The 24,787-nt window shown below is 37.8% G+C and overlaps 1 protein-coding gene across 6 annotated transcripts in view; it reads left to right on the forward strand.

Annotated features, from left to right (window-relative positions):
* Window positions 1-233: 233 nt before the first annotated feature.
* MTMR2 (myotubularin related protein 2) overlaps window positions 234-24,787 on the forward strand; it is a 118,420-nt gene continuing 93,866 nt past the window's right edge. For 2 of the 6 annotated variants that reach the window (XM_024975404.2, XM_024975406.2), the window contains exons 1-2: window positions 378-467; window positions 9,058-9,128. Coding sequence is in view for 4 of the 6 variants with exons in the window: in XM_024975400.2 (XP_024831168.1) it covers window positions 388-467 (80 nt within the window). In the remaining 2 variants the exon portion in view is untranslated. Of the gene's footprint in view, window positions 468-9,057; window positions 9,129-11,350; window positions 11,535-15,555; window positions 15,877-24,787 lie in introns of those variants that run through there. The other 4 variants (XM_024975401.2, XM_024975400.2, NM_001102194.1 and 1 more) reach the window with 4 other exon arrangements.

Raw genomic sequence — 24,787 nt, forward strand, 5'->3', positions numbered from 1 at the left:
CTTTGTTTACAGACCCTCGTCCGTAGTACTCGCTGCTTCCTTTATTATTTTTAAAACGGCCCCTCCTTCTGCAGCCTCCCGCTGGCCTCAGAGGGCCTCGGCCCTCAGGCGCCGTTACACGCTCCCCGGCCCCCGGCGGCCGCGCGGGGTGACGGCCTGCGAGGCGCGCCAGGGCGGGCGCCCCGGCGGCGCCGCGGGCTCCTGCGGCTCCCGGCAGCGCCCGCGCGCGGTGCAGGCTGGGGGAACATGGCCGCTTCCGGTCTCCCTGCCGGGCCGGCGCGGGCCTGAGCGCGGGCCCAGCCTGTCGCACCCCACCTTCCGCTCCTCCCGCCGGGCAGCTGCGGAGGTCGCCGCAGGCTTTTCCTCCGGCTGCCCCCGCGCCGCGCCATGGAGAAGAGCTCGAGTTGCGAGAGCCTTGGCTCCCAGCCAGCAGTAGCACGGCCGCCCAGCGTGGACTCCCTGTCCAGGTAACTGGGGCCCGCCGAGCGTCCGAGGGGGATGAAGAGGGGCCCGGGACCCGCTGGACGGTGCCCACCTCGCGGGCTCCGGGACTGGGAAGCTGCGCCGGAATTCCTTCTTTCAGGCTGGGAACCTCTTCTTCCTTCCTCTCTGCGGGTTAGAGGCTGGGAAAGAGGAGGTTCAAACTCTGCGGTTCTTCATCGGCCTTACCTTTTGTATTCTGGTGTTTTTATCTGCGGTCGAGAACGCCTCAGTCCACTGCATCCTCTAATCTCTCATTTCCCTCTTAATTCATTTTTTGGACAGCCCTTCCCCGACTCTATCCCCTCCCCCCCATCTCCTCCCTGCCTTTCTCTCTTGACTCTTTTCTGAGACCCTTCTCCAGTCTTTTTTCCATCCGTCTTTCAGTCTTCGGTTTCTGGGTTCTTGCCCACCCTTTCCGCTCTTTCCCGTCACTTCACACTTCTTTTACGGTTTCCTTGCATTCTGATCTTCCTCCCTCCCCTCAACTTTGCTTTAAAATGTAAGTAAGAGTACCCACACCGTGAATCTTCCAGCTGAACGTTATTATTCCTGAGTAATGAGTGGTAGTTTTCATCCTTCCTGGGCTACCTACCGGTTCTCCAGGTTTCCATCTTGTATCAGCTGGGGTTTCCCCCCCTGGAATTTTGAGGAGGATTTTACTATGCAGCTTTCCACAGAGCTGTCGTGAATGTTAACTTGACGTGTTTCAAAGGCAGTTTTTTTCCTTTTATTTCAAAATAGTAATTTAAATTTTATTAAGAAATAATGGAAGACCTGTATTGTTATACTGCTACACTGAAATCAGGTTCTTTTCCTTTGAAAAAGTCTAGTTGTTATTAGTTATTAGATACTAAACCGCTGTAAACTAGCACATGTTTCTTTTTTTTCCCGTGAATAAATTGGAGTTGCTCTCTTTTAATTCGTTTTCGACTCTGCTAAATATGGGTGATACTGCCGTTCTTTTTCCTGTTGCTGTTCAGGACCTTATTGGAAAGTCAGTCATTACCTGATCCCACCTTTCTTTATTAGATTCTCTTCCTAAATGTGTTCATAGCAACCTGCTCACCCTTTTTACAGTGTTTTTAACAAGCACAGTGTTGGTTTAATTGTCTTCTCTACTAGACTATAAGCTACTTGAGGACAAGGATCATATCGTATTGGTTTTCATATCACCATCGTTTAACAGAGACCCTGCCTGTCAGAGGTGCTTAATAAATTTTTTTTTTTTTTTGAATTTGTAGATTGAATTATGCTGGAGAGTGATTGTGCATTTGATTATGTACCAGTAGTGTGAGTTTGTTTCAGGTGCTCTTTAGGTTTATTGCTCTGAAATTTAGGTCTTCCCTCGTGGCTCGGAAGGTAAAGAATCTGCCTGCAATGAAATTTAGAAGCCTGGGGGATTTACACTCAGCTGTAAAATCATTCACAAAACAGATTGGAAAATTACAATTTTATGGGAAAGTTACAAATGGCAACTATGGCTCAGGATAGATAGATTGTAAAGAAAACAAATGAGACAACTGAAATAATCTCATCCAAGGGAGGATTTGGAACCACAGGAGGCAGCATAGTCTTGTTAGAAAGAAAGTACTGGATGTCAGGAGGCTCAGGCTCTGTAGTCCTAGGCTCAGTTTGTCATTTGGCCTGTCTCATTTAACCTCTTCAGTCTGCAATTTTCTCATCTTTTGAAATAAGGCAGGGGGAAGGGAGAGTTGATCTAGAGCATCTGTAAGGTCCCTTTAAGCTTTAAAAATCTGTCAGTTCTGTATCTTAATGATAATAACCTTTGTTTTGAATTTTTGAAATTACTCTAAATGTTTATATCACATAACTAGGTTAGTTTTGCCAGTTAAGCACATTTATTTACTAAAAGAAGCAGCCCAACAACTTCAAAGTTTATATGTATATATTTTAACTTATTAATGAAACATTAGGTTACATTTGAATATGGGAAAGTTAAGAATTCCTTGAATTTTGACTGGAGTTCGTTGGCTTCATCCTCTCCAGACAAAATTATAAGTCTGGCTCTACTTTCACAGGAAAATGCCAGTTTTCATTCCTGTTCTCTGGGAAAGTAGAAAAATAACGTTTATTGATTGTCTATAGAATTCATCCTGCTAAATTCTTTCATATCTTATTTTGTGAATCATTACACCTATTTGTGGCACTCTCTTTAATCAACATTATAGGATAGCTGGATTGTAGACACTTGTTAGAAAGCTTAATTTTAAATTTAATTTAGGGTAACAGTCAATCACAGGTGATTCTAATACAGAGGGAGGGTGGACAACTATGGTGACAACAGCAATGTTAGGTACCTACCCAGATTAAGTTTATTACTTTTATTATCCTATGATTAAGTGAAATATTGGTGTTTGAACTATATTATCTCAGTCTTGCAGAAATCTCATTCTTAAATTGTAGTTCTACTTTCATTGTATACAATTAGAAAATTCTCTTTTTCTTATTTTCAGTTAGGAAAATTGCCTTGTGAAATTACTTTGATATCTCCTGCAAAATAATAGTTAATAATTCTACTCAGTGTATTACAGATTGTGATTTGCACACGAGATTACCAAATTTCTGCTGAGTTTAGTTTCAAGGAAAATTTTGCTTATGTTTTCTATTTGTTTCAAAATGGAAATTATGTAGCTGCATCTTCAATTTGGCAAAAAGTCTTCAGTCAGATTTATAACTGAAGTTGGAAATATATTCATCTTTAATTCCTTCAAATACTCCTACTATTAGATGGAGCCAGTTTAAATATTATGTTTAAATGTGTTAGTTTGTAAAATGTTTTATACTCTTCTGGGAAGTAGGAAAAATATAAATCTGTAAAATAGTACCATAACCCATGTGGTTGCCCATTGTTTTTTGGAAAATGACACACTCCATTTAGGTTGAGTGATTGGCTCTTGTGGGATCTGTGGTTCACACTAAACATATGTTGAGTTTTAATATCTATATATCCACAGTCTATGTATATCTATAAATTTGTAGTCAGCTCAGAATTGCTATTGCTTCTAGCTTTGCCTTGTAGGCCATGATAAGCCGTATCTTTGTTCACAGAAGAGCAATTTCATTCTTAATATGATATTCAGATAGTAGTTTCTATCAACTACAGCTGATTAGCCATTATGTCATGTTGCATGCTTAAGCTAATTTTCTTTGGTGAGTCCTGCTTGGTATTGCTTACTTGAGTGAACTGTTCAGCAGCTCTTGTATATCCTGCTGTTGTCCATTCATCACACATGTCCTGCCCCACCGAGAGAGAGAGTTGTGAAAAAATTCATTTCAGCACACTGATTTTCTGACTGTATTCCAGATGGCCTTGCTCTGATTTTTGTGGTCAAACTATTGATAAAACAATCCTGTGGGCTGGATACGGTAGCTAGGGTAGACGTGAGCTTCAGAACCGTAGAAGTTATACAGCAGAATTTAACACTGTATTGATAATCATCTGGCTTCTTAGTCTGTTTTTTTCCATCTTTCAGTTTGTACACTGTTAGAGTATGTACTGCTTAAGTGGGTTTCTTTGATTATTTTTTACTGTGCACAATTCATGCTAATAAATCTAGTGCCAGAGAGGCACCCAGTAGATGATTGAATAAAGAAACGTTGACTGAATGTTCAACACTTGTCTTACTTGTTGTTTCTACTCAAAGAATTAAAAGGTTTTCCAAAGTGAAATGTGGCCTGTAAAGTCACAAGTTCAGGTTCAAGCTGACGGATGCCCTTGTGTGAAGCCTCTTGACACCCTGGGCGTTTGTATTGTCCGCATTATCTTTTCTGTGCCCACTCCTCTGTCTTCAACAACATTGTTTCCTTAGCCTACTGGATTTTCCATCTGTCTTGATTACTTTGGTCTCTTTCTCTCGAATTTAGTTTGTCAGTTATTTAATCTGTATTTCTTTCATCTAATATATCCTCATTTTCTAATTTCTCTGGGCACCATTTGTTTGTCTCAGATTATTTTTGGTTATCAGTTGATTTCTAGCGTATAAATTCATTAGCATTTATGAACATCTTATATTTACATTTAACTTAGATTGAAACAATCAAAGAGGAGGTGCACATAATATAATCAAAAAAGTAGCTCCAGCTAATTACATTTTTGAATTGCATGTCTTCCTTAAAATTATCATCATTTGAAAACAGCAGATCGTGAATTTCTGTTTCTATGAATTTTGATGATACTTACAGCCTGAAGGGGCTTTCTTGGTGGCTCAGCGGTAAATATTCTGCTGGCAATGCAGGAGCCGCAGGAGACACAGGTTCAATGTCTGGGTCAGGAAGATCCCCTGGAGGAGGGCATAGCAACCCACGCCAGTGTTCTTGCCTGGAGAATCCCATGGACAGAGCTGCCTGGCCAGCTACAGCCCTTAGGGTTGCCAAAAGTTGGATACAAGTCAAGCAACTTAGCATGCTTGTATACACACACACACATAGCCCGAAGAGGTAGGAGTTTTTAAGATTTCTAAACTACATTTCACTGGAGGATCTCATTCCTGGTTTCAGCCCCAAGGTCACTTAGAAGTGAGGCCAGTAGGAAGTATCCTTTCAGGTTGTTTTTTTCAGTAGTGCTGATGGATTTGTATCCAATGACACATTCTTACCAGTTCTCCTTTTGACTCTTGGCATGACTTCTGAGGCAGCTGGCTGGGTTAGTGGACTATAGCTACAGAATAAAGTGAAGTTAATACATTGTATCTCCAACCTTGGCCTTATTATTAACACCTTGCATCAGACATTGAACATTTGACAGCCTAAAAATTACTTATTTTGAGTTTCATTATAACAGGACCCTAAAAGAACCTTAAGGTTCTATTAGATAAGATCCAATATTATTGTGAACTAATCAGTACTTATGTATATTTTTCTGGAAGAACATGTAAAGAGCTTACTTATTGATCACAGTGTTCGGGTTAATACTAAAGTTGAAACTGGGTCCTGTGTAGGATTTTTACCTGCTTACTCTGTCATCATCAGTCTTCTATTAATATAGCTCAGTAGTTCTAAGACAGTAACATCAGCATCCCTTAGGAATTTGTTCAAATACAGGTTTCCTGGCCCTGCCTCAGATGTAGCTGATCCAAAGCTTTGGGGGTGGAGACCAGCGTTTGTATTTTATCAGGACAGCCAGGTGATCCTGATGCATGCTGAAGTTTGGGAACCACTGTTATTGAGTCTTTTACTGATGGTTGCTTAGTAACTCCAAGCGCATTACTTGAGAGCACTTTTGTAAAAATATTCACTGACATAATGAAAGGTAAAAGTCCATCTCTTGTGGATTTATTATATTTGGCTTTTAGGAAATTTCCTGAGAGCTTTTCTTTCTTAGCCACAAAAAAGAACACCAAAACAAGAATGTATGTTTTGGGGCTTATGAAAATAGGTCCTTGGTGAGATACATTAGTGGTAACATACAATTTTTAAAACTATTAAAAAGAATTCCAGAAGGCTATCACCTGAACCAATAAAGGATTATGTCCAAGGGAAGGAAATAACCCAAATACAGATGTTCAGAAAGCAGTGAGTTTATTTTGGAAAGCTTCCAGTTAATGCTATTGTATTCAAACTCACCAGGGACAAAGGTTGCGTGTGATTCAGGAAATTCTCCAGATTAGTATAGAGTATTTTCTTTCTAAAGGAAGTTAGTTTTGAGTTGGTAAAGCACTTGCAATGTCTTGGCCTACTCTATGATTTAGTTAAATCAATGGATAGGATTAAAGCTATTGAGAGGTGAGAGTCGTGCATAGGGAGTGATAAGCTTGCTTTACATGGGAAGTCAGGTTAAAAATGGAACTATATAAAATGAAAAGATTGATACAAAGCGGTTATAATTAAAGGGACAGGGAAGATGCCCTTTTAATGAAAATAGTAACCTCAGTAACCTCAATTCCCTTTCCTGTAGCTTTATTACACAGAACTAACTGTGGTATCCCTCTTAATGTGTTTCTATATATGTACCAGTGTTGTCATCACTGTAGATCACTTATGAGCAAGTTTTCTAATTCTTCTCCTGGCCAAGTACCTTAGTACTGTGGCAGTAATTGCTGATGAATTTTCCTTCTTTAAAAGACTTCACTGGATGAGATTAACTCTTGGGCTGTTTAAGTAATTCTTAGTCTAGGTTAAATAAGGGCAGATGCTATATAATAAAAATTTTAAAATGTTTCAACCTATACACTTCAAAAAACCTAAATACACTTACTTGGAAAACTCTTCTTTCTTCTTCATTTTTTTTTTTTTTTTTTAAGTTTAGGTTTAGCAGAGTATAACAGAAAATCCAAAGTAAAACTTGTCATAAAACAAAGATAATTTTGTGTTATTTTGCCCCACATAAAACCCAGGAATAGTTAATACAGATCTGATACAATGGATATAAAGTATCCAGGACATAGACTCTTTCTAACTTACTGTATCTTACATTCCAATGTTACCATGAGAGCCAGAATTACTGTTGCAGTTCTTTAACCACTGATCTTCCTGAGTCCAAAAGGAGGACAGGAAGAAGAAAGGCATGTTGCCTCTATTTAAAGGATACATTTTTTGAAGTCACATACCACCTTCTAAGTTTACATCCAGTTTGACAGATCATGGTCCCATGCCATACCTACCACAGTGGAGGCTAGATTATGCAGTCTCTTCTGGGAGGCCTTATTCTAAACTGAAAGTTGGAAATGTGTGTCTAAGGACTAGGAGAGAATAGGTATTGAAGACAGGCAGTAGCTTCTCCCATATATACAGATAAATCTTCTTAAAGCAAGGAAAATATTTTTCAGTTGAAGCGTACAACACTTAATTATGCCAGAGACATTCTTAGATTTGCCTGCAGTGATCACAATGGAAAATGCCTGGAAAGAGAGATAATATATTGTAGCAAACCAAAAATGAGAACTGTATCTTGGAGCCCTCTAAACTTTTGATTTTTTAAGCTTTTTACTTTTTTGTGTGTGTATTATCTTAGGCTAGATTTTTATAATCTTAATCTAGGACCATACAGTGAAAAGGATGCATTTATTTATTCCCGTGGCACTAAGTGAAAAGCAAATAGAAATCAAATGAAGAGTGACCAGCTGTGCTGTTTCATTTGAGAAGCTCAAGGAATTGTTGGGTAAAGCGGTGGTGGTCTGAGGGAGTGGCCTACACTGCTTATTCCTTTGCACTTTGGCATTCATTTCGAGGCCATGTATCCATGTGTTTTATATCCTCCCAGAATGCTGCATCAGGTTATATTCAGGTATTTTCTCTCATTTCAGTTGAGAAGATTTGGTCTTCATAAGGAAAGGAAAGCAGGCGGTTCAGGGCCATGTTAATTTATGAATGCTTTTGCCAATATCTTGTGTTTATTTTTGTATCTTCAATCTAAAAGTTCTATGCATTTTTGTTACCAAACTTAAATATTGATATTTTAAGCATGTCATGTCAAACATAAGAAGTTTAATCATTGGGGATTAATAGAGGAGGGTAGAGGAGTCTCTTCTGGGAGACTCCTGTGACTCATTGTGCTCAAGGGATTTGATAGGCATGAGTAACAGACATATCCATCTTCTTTCTAACAGCATTGGCAATACTGAAACTAGCAAGTGGGTAGTTGCTCAAGTAAGACTTTGTTAGGAAGTTGTGTGTTAGCCAAAGGTGTAATAACTTTGACTCATGATGGGCTAGTATCATGAGCCTTAATTTTCTTGAATTGAGCCAGGACACCTGGCAAAGGTCAAGAATAAAACTTTACACAATATAAATGTCCTCTGTTACTGGTACTGGATAATATTCTTCTGTTACAACCAAAAGCAGTACCTAAAAATATGAACACCTGAGATAAACTTTGCTTTTCAAGTGAAAGTTGTCCTAGTAAACGATAGTAGTAGTATCAATAGTCACAATAATGTAAATAAAAGCACTTAATGTTTATTGAGTGCTTACTGTGTGCTTGGCATAGTGCTAAAATTCCTTATATGCATTTTCCCCTTTAATTCTCCTAATTGTATGAAAGAAGCAGTATTAGTATTCACGTTTTACAGATGAGAAAACTGCAGATTAGGGAAAGCAGTTTGACATTTGGACCCAAGTTCTGTTTAACTTCAGGGGCTCAGTACCAAAATGAACTCATCATGCCTGGCGATCTGGTGCCCCAGCTCCAGGGCAGAACTTGGTTCAGCAGTGAGAGGGCAGTCCCAGGCAGGTCAGGTGGGTGTCTTGATGGGGAAGTGAGTTTCCTTGACCAGTTGCACTTTCTGCTGAGCAGAATGATGAGGTGCACAGGATATTAAGTTCAGAATTTTGATCTTTGGAGAGAATTTTCTCTAGTTTTGAATGTTTTTTTCTTCCAACGGAAAATAGGATAATTTTTTTTTCTTTGCCTAAATAGTAAGAGGATGGTATCACTTTCAGTTAGAAGAACAGGCTTACATTTTGAATATCAGATAAATTAATAAAGAGTAAACATGATGCCAAAACCTCTTTCTCCCCGTCCCTCCCCTTTAGGCTTTACAGAGTACTTTAGACTATTTTACTGTAGGATTCCTTAAATATCTGAATTCCCTTAAGTTCCTTTGTGTTTGTTTACAGTTAATGTGTTAAGAGCCATTGACATTTGAAGATCATCAGAAGTGAAGATAAAACATCTCAAAAATTATAATGTAAGTGAATGGGAAAATGGAAATAAAAAATGGACGGAAGTTAATATTGCCAACAATATTTCTGCAGTTCATATATTATCCCAAATGAAATTTATGTGTATGAGTAACCAATAACTTCAAACTTTAGTCCCAAATCCAAGTTCTGGTCCTTAAATTCTGTTCTCTTCTACCTGGGGAAAATAGTCACCAACTTTTAGTCATCAGTAATTTCCCATTAAAATTCTTTTGGCTTCCATGTACTATTTTTTGCTTTTTCCTTCCTAGACTTTGCACTTTGACAAGGGCTGATGTTGTATTTAAAATTGTATGTGTGTGGAGACTGAGGTCTTCACTTTCCAGCCACTGATGTATGTTTTATGCAGTTTTAATTTTACTATTGTTCTGTATTTCTTAGGCAAAAATATGACCAGTAAGCTAGCTAGCCTCTCCCTTCCTTCCCTTCTGTCTTCACCCACTCCCTTCCTTCCTTTCTTACTCTGTATAAATATTTGCTTAACATAGATAATGTCCTGCATGTTGAGCTAGATCTAGAATTCCTGAATACAACCTTGGTGCTGAAATGAGTAATGTCATCTTTTTGTACAGATAGGGCGTTAAAGATGAGCTAGTTAATTTCTCAAGTGTGCCTGAGGCCCGCCTGCACATTTCAGTCACTTGTGCTTGATGAGCATTTAGTTTCCTAGGTTCTGAACCAGACATTCTGAATCCTGGGGAGTGGGCCCAGGAATCTCTCCTTAAAGTGAGAACCACTAATCCAGATATTTTTGGATTCTAGTACAACTGTGTAAGTTTGTAGTTGAGGGAATAGACCTAGAGAAGTTTAGTAACTTAACCCAAAGACACCATAAGTGTTTGAAGGCCAGGAATGGTTTGGTGGTGTTTTCTCCAAAGTCACAGAGAAATATTTAGTGCCAGAAGTGATCTTCTGACTTCTGCTTCTAGACTTCAAGTCATGGCATGATTTTAGTTAGGTCAGACCATTTGTGTGTGTGTTTGTGTGTCTGTGTGTGTGTGTGTATAATCATAAGCAGTTCATCACTGTACCTGAAAAAAACAACTAAAAAAAAAACTGAAGAACATGAACTGTTTGTTTCTTCGTCTTCAGTCAGATGGATGACTGGTTCTGATTTTGAAATCATTGGGTGGGAAAAAGCCCCTGGTAGTCCAGTCCAGAAAGAGTAACCCCTCTCCCCCCCGCACCCATGGCACTATCTCTACTTGGTCTTTAAATTTTATGCTTCTGAAAAGGAAGGATCTGATTTCATTTTTGAATGATGGTAGCTAATAGTAGGTGCTTGATAAATAGTATAAACAGGTTGCTGTTAAAATTTTTTTTCCCCCCTTTGGATTCTATAAGATACTGTTAGGAGTGGTTTTATTTTCTTTGTACAGAAGTTGATAGTTTATATGCTAAGCCAGAGACCTTAAATAATTGAAGTCATTTGTATGTATGATACTCCATTGTTATAGTTCACATATATCATATAGTTCATATGTTCACAATATCTCTGAGTATGAAAATATTCTAAAGTGTTTTCTGAACTATATGTGAATTAATTTTAGTGTTGTATTTTGTATTGTATATGGTATAATGATAATTACTGAATTTTAACCTTACATTAGTAAATGTATTTATTCAATTTTCTTTGAAATATTCTTTAATTCTCAAATTAACTACAAAGTTTAACTATAAAATGCTGTTAACTCAATTTTCCAGGAATTTTTGAACATATTTTCACTGTAAGATTTTAAAAAAGGGACATTTAAAGTCACATACTCATTTCTAATAAGTTGTATTTTTGTAATTTAAAATTTTCTTCCCATTAAATACTTTTTTTACTCTTTTTGTAATCACAGACTTAAAATTGTACATATGGTAGTTCTAAAAAGGAGTCTTATCTACTATGCAGTGTAAATCCTTCATTTTTTGTGTGTGTTGAGACACTGAAGTTAAGGGACTCGCCTAACAGTGGAATTTTTATAAATATTAAAATACACATGTGAGCAAACAGTAATATTGTATTTCTATAATGATAAGTATAAAATGCTTTGAACACTGTAAAAGTATCACACAAATGTAATGTATTATGGTTACTGCTCTGGTGATAATATGTGCACTTAGTTTTCTTATGATTAGATTAAAAACATTTACTGTTTAAAATCAGAAAGAAAAGTATGCAGATGCTTGTGACATGGTCTGTTCTCTTATTTCTTCTGTTCAGATTTTACTGTGTCTCCTTGAAGTACACGGTACTAGAATAGATACTTTGTGGGTTACCAGAGAAATTTCTCTTTCCCTGTGGTAGTCCGTCCACATTGTCACCTTATACAATTACACAGAGTGCTCAGAATGATACTTCTATATTGCAAGACTTCTGTCAGCAGTTTTCTTTGGGGAAAAAAATGGTGAGTGAATGAATGTTCAGTATTGTTCCTCAATGTAATCAAAGTAACTAATGGTAATGTTAACACATTTTGGTGTAGTTTATAGTTAGAAAAGTGTTTCACCTACATTATCTCTTGTGAGGAGATTCTCATTGGACAGCTGAGTAACTTGAGGCTCAAAGGAGTGAATGACTGTCCATTGTCCCTGCTTAGAAGAGATTGAACTAGAACTTGAACTGTGACTCTAAATGCATGCTGTTTCCCTGCCCTACATAAATCATTGTATGGATGTGTTCAAGTTTCATGGGGTATACATTTTGTTTTTAAAAATAAACTCTAAATATTGGAAAATTAATGATAGGTTTACCTTGTCCAGCCAGTCCAATTATTTTCTTTGGAAGTCTGACTCACTTTTGGTACTCTTAAAATGCTTAGCAAGAGATGAAGGTTTATTTTGAATAAAAGGTATATTCTTAGCATGGCTACCAGTGTGTGCTGCATAGAATTATTTGAGTGTTTAAATGTTTAAAAGAGTAGTAATTATAGTCTTTAGAAGTATGTTGAACTATGTAAGCTAAAAATTTGTGCTATGTAATATATAATATATACAACCTAATGTAGTGAAAAATCTTGGTACTTTCTTAGGACTGAGTATTTTTAGTTTGGATTCTGCTTCTTAACTGTGACTTGGCTTGATTTCTCTGAGCCTGATTCCTTTATCTGGAAAAAGGGTAAAACGATACTTACTGTCTTTATAGAATTGTTGTGAGACCTGAATATGATGATTTATCTTGATGACAGTAATTAAAAAAAAATAGCTAATGCTTATGTAGTGTGTACTATGTCATAGGCACTGTTTTAAGTATTTTATGTATAGTCATTGAATTCTTATAACAGTCCTGTGAAGTATGAGAATTATCACTATAGATGGGGAAACTGAAGCGCAGAGAGTTTAGTAACTTCCTCGAGGTCACAACAGAGTGGTAGAATCATAATTTAGTACCAGACAGTCTAGTTCCAGAGTTGGCAATAAGTATGAAAGAGACTATGTATGAGAGCTCTTTGACATTTGTAAAGGGCTATGCTAATGTTAAGTATTATTACTTTAAAAATATTTTACGAGAGATGTTTTCCTCATCTTCATTATATAGCTAGAGGGGAAAAGGCAAAAACAAGCAAGAAAAAGCAACCAGCTTAATCTGGTAAATAATGAATAATATTCAAAATTAAGGGAGGATAAATCACTGAATGATGCCAGTACACTAGATTTTTAATTTAACTATTCCAAGCTAGGAAGAGAAAGAGACATTGAATGATCTTATTTTCCTACAAAATGTTTCAGTGACTGCAGAACAAAACAAAACACCTATGTCAACTTCACTTATATTACTGAAGTTTTTGCAGAAAACTTGTATCTCATGTTGATGGGGTTGTGACCAATTAATAGTAATAATTTGTTTTTCTCTGATTTGGAAAAGCAAAAATGTCCGTCTAGATAACTTGAAGAATAGATGCGTGACTTCAGAGTTTTAATAATGAATTATATTTGCATGATGGAATGAGAAAATTACATGCAAGGTCATTTATCAGTGTGTGAATTCCCCATGTATTTTCTGTACTTGTTCCGGTAAAAGTGTTGAGCAAGCATTTACAGAATAGGTCAACTCTCCTCTTTGCAGTGTTTCTGCCCTGATACTTCAATTTGGATGGAACTGTTTGTTTCTAAAAGGAAATGCAGTATCTGTGTAGTGTGCTTTGAGCTCTAATAATCTTACCAGCTTTCCAATAATCTTTCTCAGCTAAACTGATCTATACGTAGCTTTCCCTCTCTAGGCTTTGTATGAAACCATGTGAGTTTTAATTTCTACTCTCATCAGAGTTTGAATCAGGATTTTTGAAGGGGTTCTGAGAAACTCTTTAAAAAGCAGTTGTTGAGGGTGTTGGAACTTATGGTCCCTTCTGCTCTCCAGTTCTTACCCCATCCTCCATGGGCACATTCCTTTTGGCTAGAATACTTTGGCTTTCACCTATTTATTTATATTTCCAGATAAGATCTTTGAAGAAACTGTACTCTGTAGAAAAAAAGATGTATGTAAACTATTTTCTATGCAACCTGGTTTTTCGTACTTTCTCTTGCATTACCAAATAATATGTCCTATCTTTTAGTTAGGAAAATGTAGTCGGTAGATCTGAAACTAAAATAATAAAAATTAAACTATAACCAAGGTTGCATGTACCTTAGAACCTAGAGATTTTCCAGATGTCAACTTGCACCAGCTGTCTCAGAGCTCAAATTCCCTTTGTTTCTCTGAAGAATACAGAATGTAGTCTCATCTTTGTTAATCAGATGCCATGATGATAAGATCACTGTGCCACCTCTTTTAAACTATGGGTTGGTTAGGTAAAAAAAAAAAAACAAAAAAAAACTCAGGTTTCTGGTGTACCATTTAAAAAAATAATTACTATAATTTGTAATTAATTTGTTTGGGGAGTCGTTTTTCTGTTTTGGAGATCCTACAAATATTCTGACAATAGGTCTTTTGTATCCCAAGTGCTTTATACACAGTGCAGGCCTTTTATTTATTTTTAATAAAACTTTCAACAGAATGATGAATAGAGCATGAACAGTGCTTATGTACTGTAGTCTATTGTGTAAGTATTGACAGCAAAATTTGCATTTCTAGAAAAGCCTGTTCACAGTTAGAATGTAGAGTACATTCTTTAATGTTCTTGGACAAACATGCTATGTATGTGCTCAGGACATTACTTACAGGAGAATACTTCTTTGAAAAGAATCTTTTCTTCCCATGGAATACTGAAGAAAAATTAATATGGCTGTAGGAGTGAAGCCATTTATATAAGGCAAGTGATTTAAATCTTACTGTAATGACTGTGGTCAATAGTAACTGGAAATAAAAGAAATGCAAGCTTTCTCAGATTCTTGGGAGGCATTAGTTGATTAGGATATGTGAAAAGATAGGTGAATTGTACTTGAGCTAGGAGTGTAAAGTGTGGGCATATTTATCTGCACCCCTAATTATCACAAACACTTTCTTCTGCTATAATAGAAATATTTTTTACTGGATTTTGAATTATTAAATCAGAACTAAGAGGAGTATAAATCTATTTTTTGGCATCTTCTGATGCTTGAGTTTTATTTTTCGGTTTGTTATTGTGAAATACACCAAGTGTTGGTGTGTTGGACAATAAAGTGATGCTAATTAATTCCATTACGGGCAGCAGAGTCAGGAGGGTTGGTACATTGCTGGTAGTTACACTGAAAAATGCTGGTGATGGAATTGGTTTATTTGGGCCAGTCTTCTGTTTGAATCTGTCAGAAGTTACACAGGATACGTGTATGCATGTGTGTAACATATACATATTTATATATATTTAAAAATTTTCCCCTTGATGTTTGTGCTTAGAATTAAGTGATTTGTCCATTAACTAAAACTTTTTATTTTAAGCTTAAAAGTTTATACATTTAGTTATCTTAGTCAAATGAGGACATTTTACAGTGCACATCTGAGTGAAAAGTACTTTTAGTGCCACGAACTTTGCTTCATTTTAATCTAATTAGTGGGTTACTTGAAAGGAGACCTTTATTTTTTATTTTATCTTATTTTCCCTTCTGATCAGGGTACTCTTGTATTTTCACAATGCTATTGGTTTAACACTTTCTACAAGTTAAGAGTTTAGCACTAATTACTTTCTACAGGTCATGTGTTTTTTTATCCTTATTATGGTCTTAATAAGGTATCATTACCTTATTTTATAAAGAAAGATGTTCGACTAAGTAACTTGCCTGAATTATTATCTGCTAAGTGGTGAAACCAAGTCTTTGTGACGCTGCCGCTCATGTTTTCAGCTCCTGAGTGCTCCTGAGTCTGCATCTGTGCTCTGAGCTTTGTATTCTCTGCTGTGTGTCTGCTGCATCCTTTATATCCCTTCATTTCCACACTGTTCTCTTACAAAATACTTAGATATCTAGCATCTTCGTTGTATTCTTAAGTCCCATGAAGAAAATGAATCTGTTTTCAACACTATCCCTAGTCCCTGACACATGGGTGATGTCAGTAACTGTCAGAGGGGAGGGTATGAAACAGCTGACTTTAGGAAGTTCCTGCTTCACAAAGGGAGAGGGAGAGAGTGAAGACCAGAGGGGAGATGGCTGAGTCCTTTAGTGAAGGTAGAGATTCCAAGTCTCCATCCTGGCAAGGAAAACTGATGGGTACTTTGAAGCATGGGAATATTTGAATGTGATGTGACCCCTACTAGCAACTGAACAGGAACAAGTATCTGGAGACAGATTTTTCTGCTTTTGCAGCATTATCAGGGATGCTTGTAAGTTCAGTAGTATGAGGTAAGAAATACTTCTGTGTAGGTACCCAGATTTGTTTGTTTAGACATGACTGTCCTAAGGAGCAAGTTTTTAGCCTGATTAATTCTCAAGAATAATTATAACTTTCACCAATAAGTATAACTTAAAATCTGATTGAAACAAATAATTGAAAAGTGGGGAGTACCTTATCTTATTTAATGATACTGTTATGAAAAGCATATAAAAAGTAACTTCTGCCTGCCTACCAATAGTTAGTTTGTATAACTCTGTTCATCAAAATGCTACACTTTGAAGTAGTAGAGCTTTTGAGACCAAAAGGGTGGAACACTGCTGTTAGGAATAGTGTAGCAAGGGAAAAAGACATTCTGTTAAAATAACAGCAGACCAGTAAATGTGTGGGAATGACTAAGAGTCAGATGATGGGATTTCTGTTTTGATCTTGTGGTGGAAAGAAAACTATGTCACTCTGGCTGACATAGTGGCAGAACTATTGAAAAATAGTATGACTAGAGCTGTCCTGTATTATGCTTCTCTTTGTTGTTGTTCAGTCGCTAAGTCCTGTCTAACTCTTTGCAACCCCGTTGACTGCAGCAAGCCAGGCTTCCTGTCCTTCACTGTCTCCCGGAGTTTGCTCAAACTCATGTCCATTGAGTTTGTGATACTATCTAACCATCTCATCTGCTGCTCTCTTCTCCTTTTATCTTCAGTCTTTCCCAGCATCAGGGCCTTTTTCACTGAGTCAGCTCTTTGCATCATCTGGCCAAAGTATTGGGAGTTTCAGGTTCAGCATAAGTCCTTCAGTGAATATTCAGGGTTGATTTCCTTTAGGATTGACTGGTTTGATCTCCTTGCAGTCCAAGGGACTCTCAGGAGTCTTCTTCAGCACCACAATTTGAAGGCATCAGTTTTTCAGCACTCAGCTTCTTTATGGTCCAACTCTCACATCTGTACGTGACTCCTGGAAAAACTATAGCTTTGACTAGATGGACCTTTGTTGGCAAAGTGATGTCTCTGCTTTTTAATACACTAACTATGTTTTTCATAACTTTCCTTCCAGGGAGCAAGTGTCTCTTAATTTCATGGCTGCAGTCACTGTCTGCAGTGATTTTGGAGCTCAAGAAAATAAAGTCTGTCACTGCTTCCACTTTTTCCCCTTCTATTTGCCATTTGTATTCTCTGCTGCCTTTCTGTTGCATCTTTTATACCCCTTCACTTCCACACTGTACTATTATGAAATACTTAGATATCTAGCATCTTCCTTACACTCTAAAGCCATCACTTATCACTAAGATGTGATGAGACCAGATTCTATGATTTCAGTATTTCAAGTGTTGAGTTTAAGCCAGCTTTTTCACTCTCCTCTTTCACCTTCATCAAGAGGCTTTTTAGTTCTTCTTCACTTTCTGCCATTAAAGTGTTGTCATCTGCATATCTGAGGTTGTTGATATTTCTCCCAGCAATCTTGATTCCAGCTTGTGATTCATCCAGACTGCCATTTCACATGATGTTCTCTGCATAGAAATTAAATAAGCGGGGTGATAATATACAGCCTTGACGTACTGCTTTCCCAATTTTGAACCAACTTGTCTTTCTATGTCCAGTTCTAACTGTTGCTTCTTGACCTGCATACGGATTTCTCAGGAGGCAGGTAAGGTGGTCTGGTATTTAAGAATTTTCCATCTCTTTAAGAATTTCCACAGTTTGTTGTGATCCACACAGTCAAAGGCTTTAGTGTAATCTGTGAAGCAGATTTGTTTTCTGAAATTGCCTTGCTTTCTTGCCCCTCTTACTGTCTATATACCTAAGTTCTATTCTTTCATGGATATGTGTAGATGTTCATTTGGTTATTTTGTGGAGCCAGACATTAACATTAAAATAATACTGACTTGATTCCTTTAAATTAGGAGTAAAGAGAATAATATAGTTTAGGGTAGAATGAAAAATGGTTTAAAGAGGAGAATTCTGCTGAAAGTGGTTTCTCATTTACGAGGGCTGTGGCTTTGCAAATTTGGATAAGCACATTTGTGAATGTGAATTGTTTGCGTGTTCATGTAATCTTTAACTGCTCTTCCTAAGGATAATATAATGAATCAGAATTTAGAGTGTAAGCATATAATGGCAATTTTATTCTGAGATTTTTTTTAGCCTCTTGAGAAAAGCAGTCTACATATGAATAAATCTGTAGAATAATTAGTATTATTAACAAGAGTATTCCACAGTGCTGCTGCTGCTGCTGCTGCTAAGTGGAGTCAGTCGTGTCCGACTCTGTGCGACCCCATAGACGGCAGCCCATCAGGCTCCCCCATCCCTGGGATTCTCCAGGCAAGAACACTGGAGTGGGTTGCCATTTCTTTCTCCAGTGCATGAAAGTGAAAAGCGAAAGTGAAGTTGCTCAGTCGTGTCTGACTCTTAGCGACTACCAGGCTCATCCATCCATGAGATTTTCCAGGCAAGAGTACTGGTGCCATTGCCTTCTCCAATTCCACAGTGCTAGTTATATTTTAATCAGCTTGCTTTTGAGAAAATATTCTCTCTATAACAACTTTATTAATTTCTAAACTGTGTTTTATTTATGCTTTTTTTTTTGACATAGTGCACTTAATTTAAGTAAAGATATTACTACTGTTGAGGGCAAAAATTGTTTTGCCTACTCTTGAGGTATTAGGATTGCTTTTGCGCCAAAGTACACTTACCTCTCCATTATTTTGAACTGTGTTAATTACTTGCAGGTTATGCAGGGAATGTTCTATTTATTTATGGCTTAGATATTTGAACCTCTTTGGTGATTTTTTGTACCTCCATTAAAGGATTTATAGGAAAAAAATAATTATAATTTGATATTATTTCTTAATGATCCTGATTGAAGGTTTGGGTAGAAAAATGCCAATGCTAATTGAAGATGAATAAAATTGCATGATGTTGGTGCTGTGTAGCAGCCTTCATATAGGAAAGTTTATGCAAAATAGCTAAGAAGTAATACTGACAGCAAAGTCTTTGAATCACGTTTTCATACTGACAGCGAAGTCGTTGAATCATGTTTTCATATGGGACAATAGTTTATTTGTATGTATGTGTACATGTGCGTGTTTAGGAAGGGATAGTCAGAGGCATTTTGACTATCAGGAGCTGAAAGGAATATTAAAAAATGATAAAGTCCAGTTTAGCAAATTTTTCCAATAGTTAGAACCATAGCTCTTTATTTGTAGTCTTAGAATTTTATGTCTAAGATTTGTGTGCTCTGAGTCACAGGATCTCAGATTTGAACTTTTGAGACCATCTTGTACAGCAGCTCCACCCCTCACATCTTCCTTATGACTTGAATTGAGTTCATTGAATGTCATTGAATGTCATCGTTCACAAAGGCCTCACTTTCTCAACACTTCCTGTACCATTTTGGAGGTCACTCCAAAGAAGAGGCGCTGGATATAGGAAATGACCCTTTTGGTAGCCTGTCAGTTAAAGGGAATATGGATAGTGGAGAATGATTGCTAAGTTTGGAAACACTTGTGTTTCTCATGTATGCTTATATTTGGAGAAATCTTTTTTGTCATGGGGGGGGAGGTGGCATTTAGTGATTAAAGCAGATACTATGGAATGGCTATAATTTAATTTGAATGGCAACAACTACAGTTATTTTAATCTTCACTTTTTGAAATCACTTGGTGAATATAATGATACTAATCGGTCATGAAAAAAAAAGTATCTGGACCATGAACCTGTGATTCCATATGTCATCTTCTCATTTGTGTGACAGATTCTACTCAATCTGGATTTTATCAAAAATAAGATGATGTATTTTTTTTTTTTTTTTTGGGACATTTGGTGACTTCCACAGGTCTTTTATTGTTTGTCTGACGGTTTTCCCTAGTGGCTCAGATGGTAAAGAATCTGCCTACAATGCAGGAGACTCCAGTTTGATCCCTGGGTTGGGAAGATCCCCTGGCGAAGGAAATGACAACCCTTTTCAGTATTCTTGCCTGGAATATTCCATGTACAGAGGAACCTGGCAGGCTGTAGTCCATGAGGTTGCAAAGAGTTGAACACGACTGAGTGACTAACAGTTTATTGTTTGTAATGATAGATTTGATCATCTCAAATATTTATTTAATGTCTTTTCCTATAAATCAGTTATCCTTTAAAATTTTTTTAGTATAAATTGATCTGGCTTAATATTCTATTACTGTCATTTTAAATATAATAGATATGTTGTAAATGCTAATCTCTAAAGAGCTGATTTTTATTTTTGAAGTTTTCTTGATGAGCATGCATTTATTGAGTTTGAGCATTTTACCTAACCAGAAAACATAAGCTTGCTTGAAAACACTAGCAAAGAATTGTAGGAAGTAGCTGTGAAGCAAAGATGAATGTGGTGAGAGGGTATATAATTCAAGGAATCATCTGAGAGGAATGGTGTTAGTCTAGAAAGTCTTCCTGATGCCTAGTTTCTTAGATAGCCCCATATATATCTGAAACATTTTAACAGTAGCTTCACTTTAATATGTTATCAGTGTTGAATGCTGGTCCTCCCCCTGTACCCCTAGTAATGGTGTTTATATAGAAAATAATTTTAATGCTTAGATAGTATTTTCACATTATTTTCACTTGGTCTTTGTAACCATCCAGTAAGATAAGAAGAGCAAGTAGTATTTTTATCCCTGTTGCAGTATGAACTTGAGGCTCTGAGAGGCTAAATGACTTTCCGTGACTCATGAGACCTAATTTTCCTTTCTTTCCTTGTAGCTTAAACTTACATGTCCCAGTTAGAATGAGAGATTAGTTATGTGTCAGCATCTGCCAAAATGTCCCATGCTTCTTATTGTGAAGATGCTTTTCAGTATGGTTACTTATAGTAATCCACTATTAAACACATAATGGTAGATATCCTTTTTTGGTCATGCAATAAAATAGTACACAGCTTTTGTGATGAAAGTAGAAAGGATCTTATGTTTCCAACAGTGATTTAATAATTGGAACGGATTGCTAGAAGGGAAATATGAAACTTTCTTTTCCAGAAGTTATTTTTGCTTTCTTGTCATGTTTTAAATAAATTGTATTAAATATTCTCTGGCAGAGACTATCCGATTGTGGATAATTTAGCTTCTTGTTTCTTTAAGGATCAAATTGCTGAGAGTGTCATTTTTCTTAATTCTCCAGCCCCGCATTTAACCTCATTCTGTTAAAACTGGAGTTTTCTGATGATAGTAGGAGGCATGCTATTCCAGTCTCCATTAGATACAAATAATATTTTACATTGTTCTGGTGTTTCTGTCAGGTAGTATGCTAAACTCTTTGAATGCATCATTTTATTTAATCTTTACCAGTATTTGAAGTCTTCCTGGCATATGGTAAGTAAGTACTCACTGAGTATTAACTAAATGGAGAAAACAGAAAATAAGTAAAACAACAAGTGTATCAGATTTGGAAAAATAAAGCCGGGAGGATGAGTAGAGAATGAGTGGGTGGGTTTGGAGTTGTTCGCAATTTTAAATGGAATGGCCAGGGAAGGTCTCACTATGCAGGCAACATTTGAGTAAAAAGGCTGGAAAAAGGAAGAAGTGCAATATTTAGAAGAGAGTTACAGATAAACAGAAAATACTAAGAACTTGAAGTTGGACCTTGCCTGGTGTGTTTGAGGAACAGCGAGGGCTCCACTGTTGCTGTAGTACAGAGAAGCAGAGGGGCGATTGTGGAAGGCTTTGGGGGCATTTTAAGGACTTAATGGCTTTTGTTCTGAGTGCTGAGGGAGAGGAGCGGGAGGTTTTTTTGCAGAGGGGTTACTATGTCAGATGTTTCAGAATGTTAATCTGACTGCTGTGTCGAGAACAGACTAGGATGCAGAAGCAGGGAGACTGGTTGGTAGGCAGTTGGAATCATCCAGAAGGCAGATGATAGTAGCCAGAAGAGTAGAGAGACTTGTTTTGAGGGTGCAACCAGGCAGATTTCCTGATGGACTGACCGTGTAGTATAGGAGAAAAGTCAGAAGTACACTCTAGAGTTTTTGGCTCAAGAAAGTGTAGAAGGATGTGCTCAGTTGTGTCCGACTCTTTGCAGAATGTAGCTTACCAGGCTCCTCTGTCCGTGGAATTACCCAGGCAAGAATACTGGAGTCCATTGCCATTTCCTTCTCCAGGGGTCTTCCTGACCCAGGGATCGAGTCTGTGTTTCCTGCATTGGCAGGCGGATTCTTGACCATTGCGCCACCTGGGAAACCCAGAGAAGGTTAGAATTACTATTTACTAAGATGTTAGAGCTAGTATCAGGAAGAGCAGGAATTTGGTTTGGGGCATATTAGATGTTCACCTGAAGGTGTTAAGTAAATTTGTAATTAGAATCTGGATTTCAAGAGAAAAGTGTGCGATGGTGTTTAAATTTAGGCTCATCAACTTAGAGATGTTCAAGTTATGAGACTGGGTGAGATTATTAAGGAGGGGAGGTGTGCATAGAGAAGATAAGAGTTTCAAGGACAGAGTTCAGGTGAAATTCAGTGTTAGGAGGTTCAGAAGAGAAAAGGAATCACCATAGGAGACCTGAGAGGAAGAGGGGCTCACGAGGTAGCGATAAGAGTACAGTGTTTGGGAAGCCGAGGATAGGAAGTCTTTGAAGAAGGAAGGCTCATCTCTGTCAAATGCTGCTTACAGATGGGGACTGAGTATTGACAACTGACTTTCGCGAAGTGGAGTTCTTGATGGCTTGATAAAAGCATTTTGGTTGACCTGTTGGAAGCAGGTTCAGAGAGAATGAGAAGTGAGGAGTTGGAAGCAGTGAGTAGACTTCTGTTTCTAGGAGTTTTGCCATAAGGAAGCTCAAAGAAGCAAATTGGTATCAGTAGGGGTTAAGTTAAGAGAAATAATAGCATGTTTCTATGTTGACTGGAATGACTGAGAGGAGAAGAAAATTTTTCTGTTGCAAGAACCAGAGGGAAAATTGCTGCAGGGATTTTCTTGCAAAGATGAAGGGAGATAATAGTTTAGTGGAGGAGCTGGCTTTAGATGGAATTATGGATGCTTTCCCTCCAGTAAGAGAAGGAAAGGCGGAGTACATGGACACACGTGCAAAGAGATTGTAGTTGAGGGAGCCTGTGAAAGATCTATTTTGATTACTTCTGGATTTTTCAGTGAAATGGGAATCTAAGTAACCTACTGATATTGAAGATGGAGAGGGCAGTAGAGGATGGGGAAAGAAAAGACCATATGAAATAGTTGTGTGGAAGAATGGGAAACATAATGGACTAGAGAAATGTAGTGTAAGTCAAAGTTGCCTGAATGAATGAACGAACAGGTGCTTGACCAAGTAACATGTAAAATCTTGGTCCACTGCTGGGTGGGGAGGCCCTGATGCCAGGAAGAACCTTGTTAGCTACTTTCCTTGGTCTAACTGGCACACTGGTTTCTCCATAAGCAATACTTGGGATCATATTTTGACCCTTTTCTCTCCCTCTCTGATCATCTCAAGTCAGTTGTTGAGTTCTGTTGATTCTGTCTCCAGTGTCCTTTGCATCCACTCTATTTCCTTTCTCTGCTAGTTTAGGCCCTTAATACTGCTACCTTGAGGAGGTCTCCTAATAGTTTCCAAATAGGTTTTCCTGCTGTTATCATCCATTCTTTGACCCACTGTTAAAATGATTTTCCTCAAGCACAGAGACTTTTCAGTGTCTTCTCACTGCTTTCAGAACCATCTAGATATCAGGTTATTTTTTAGGACTTGTACAATCTAATAACATCTTACCTTTTTTGCCGTATATCTGATTGAGCTTGTAAGTATCTCATGCTTCAGCCAGAGTGGTCTGCCTCTAACAGTGGCCTTAAAATGTCTTGAATTTCCTAATTCTTTTTCTTTTTCTTATGTTGTTTATTTAGTGAAATTTTTGAGACCGTATTGAACCTCCTCTTCTTCTTGTTAGTTGGCCAAGTCGTGTCTGACTATTTGTGACCCCATGGACTGCAGCACGCCAGGCTTCCATGTCCTTCACTATTTCCCAGAGTTTGCTCAAACTCTCATGTCCGTTGAGTCAGTGATGCCATCCAATGATCTCATCCTCTGTTGTCCCTTCTCCTCTTGCCCTCAGTCTTTCCCAGCATCAGAGTCTTTTCCAGGGAGTTGGCTCTTCGCATCAGGTGGCCACATTACTGGAGTCTGAGCTTCAGCATCAGTCCCTCAAATGAATATTCAGAGTTGATTTCCTTTAGGATTCACTGGTTTGATCTCCTTGTTGTCCAAGGGACTCTGAAGAGTCTTCTCCAACACCATAGTTCAAAAATGTCAATTCTTCGACACTCAGTTTTCTTTATGATCCAACTCTCACAGTTGTACATGACTATTGGAAAAGCCGTAGCTTTGAATATATGGACCTTTGTTGGCAAAGTGATGTCTTTTCTTTGTAATATGCTGTCTAGATTTGTCATAACCTTTCTTCCCAGGAGCATGGTTCTATATTCTAGCTAACTTCAGATGTTCAGTTCAGGTCAGTCACTCAGTCATGTCCGACTCTTTGCGACCCCATGGACTGCAGCATGCCAGGCTTCCCTGTCCATCACCAACTCCCGGAGCTTGCTTAAACCCATGTCCATTGAGTCGGTGATGCCATCCAGCCATCTCATCCTCTCTAGTCTCCTACTCCTCCTGCCTTCGATCTTTCCCAGCATCAGGGTCTTTTCCAGTGAGTTAGTTCTTTGCATCAGGTGGCCAGCGTATTGGAGTTTCAGCTTCAGCATCAGTCCTTCCAATGAATATTCAAGACTGATTTCCTTTTGGATTGACTGGTTGGATCTCCTTGCAGTCCAAGGGACTCTCAAAGAGTGTTCTCCAACACCACAGTTCAAAAGCATCAGTTCTTCGGTGCTCAGCTTTCTATATAGTCCAACTCTGACATTTATATTTGACTACTGGAAAAACCATAGCTTTGACTAGACAGTCCCTTGTTGGGAAAGTAATG

This window comes from Bos taurus, chromosome 15, assembly GCF_002263795.3.
Source record: "Bos taurus isolate L1 Dominette 01449 registration number 42190680 breed Hereford chromosome 15, ARS-UCD2.0, whole genome shotgun sequence".
In the NCBI taxonomy this organism is placed as follows: Eukaryota; Metazoa; Chordata; class Mammalia; order Artiodactyla; family Bovidae; genus Bos; species Bos taurus.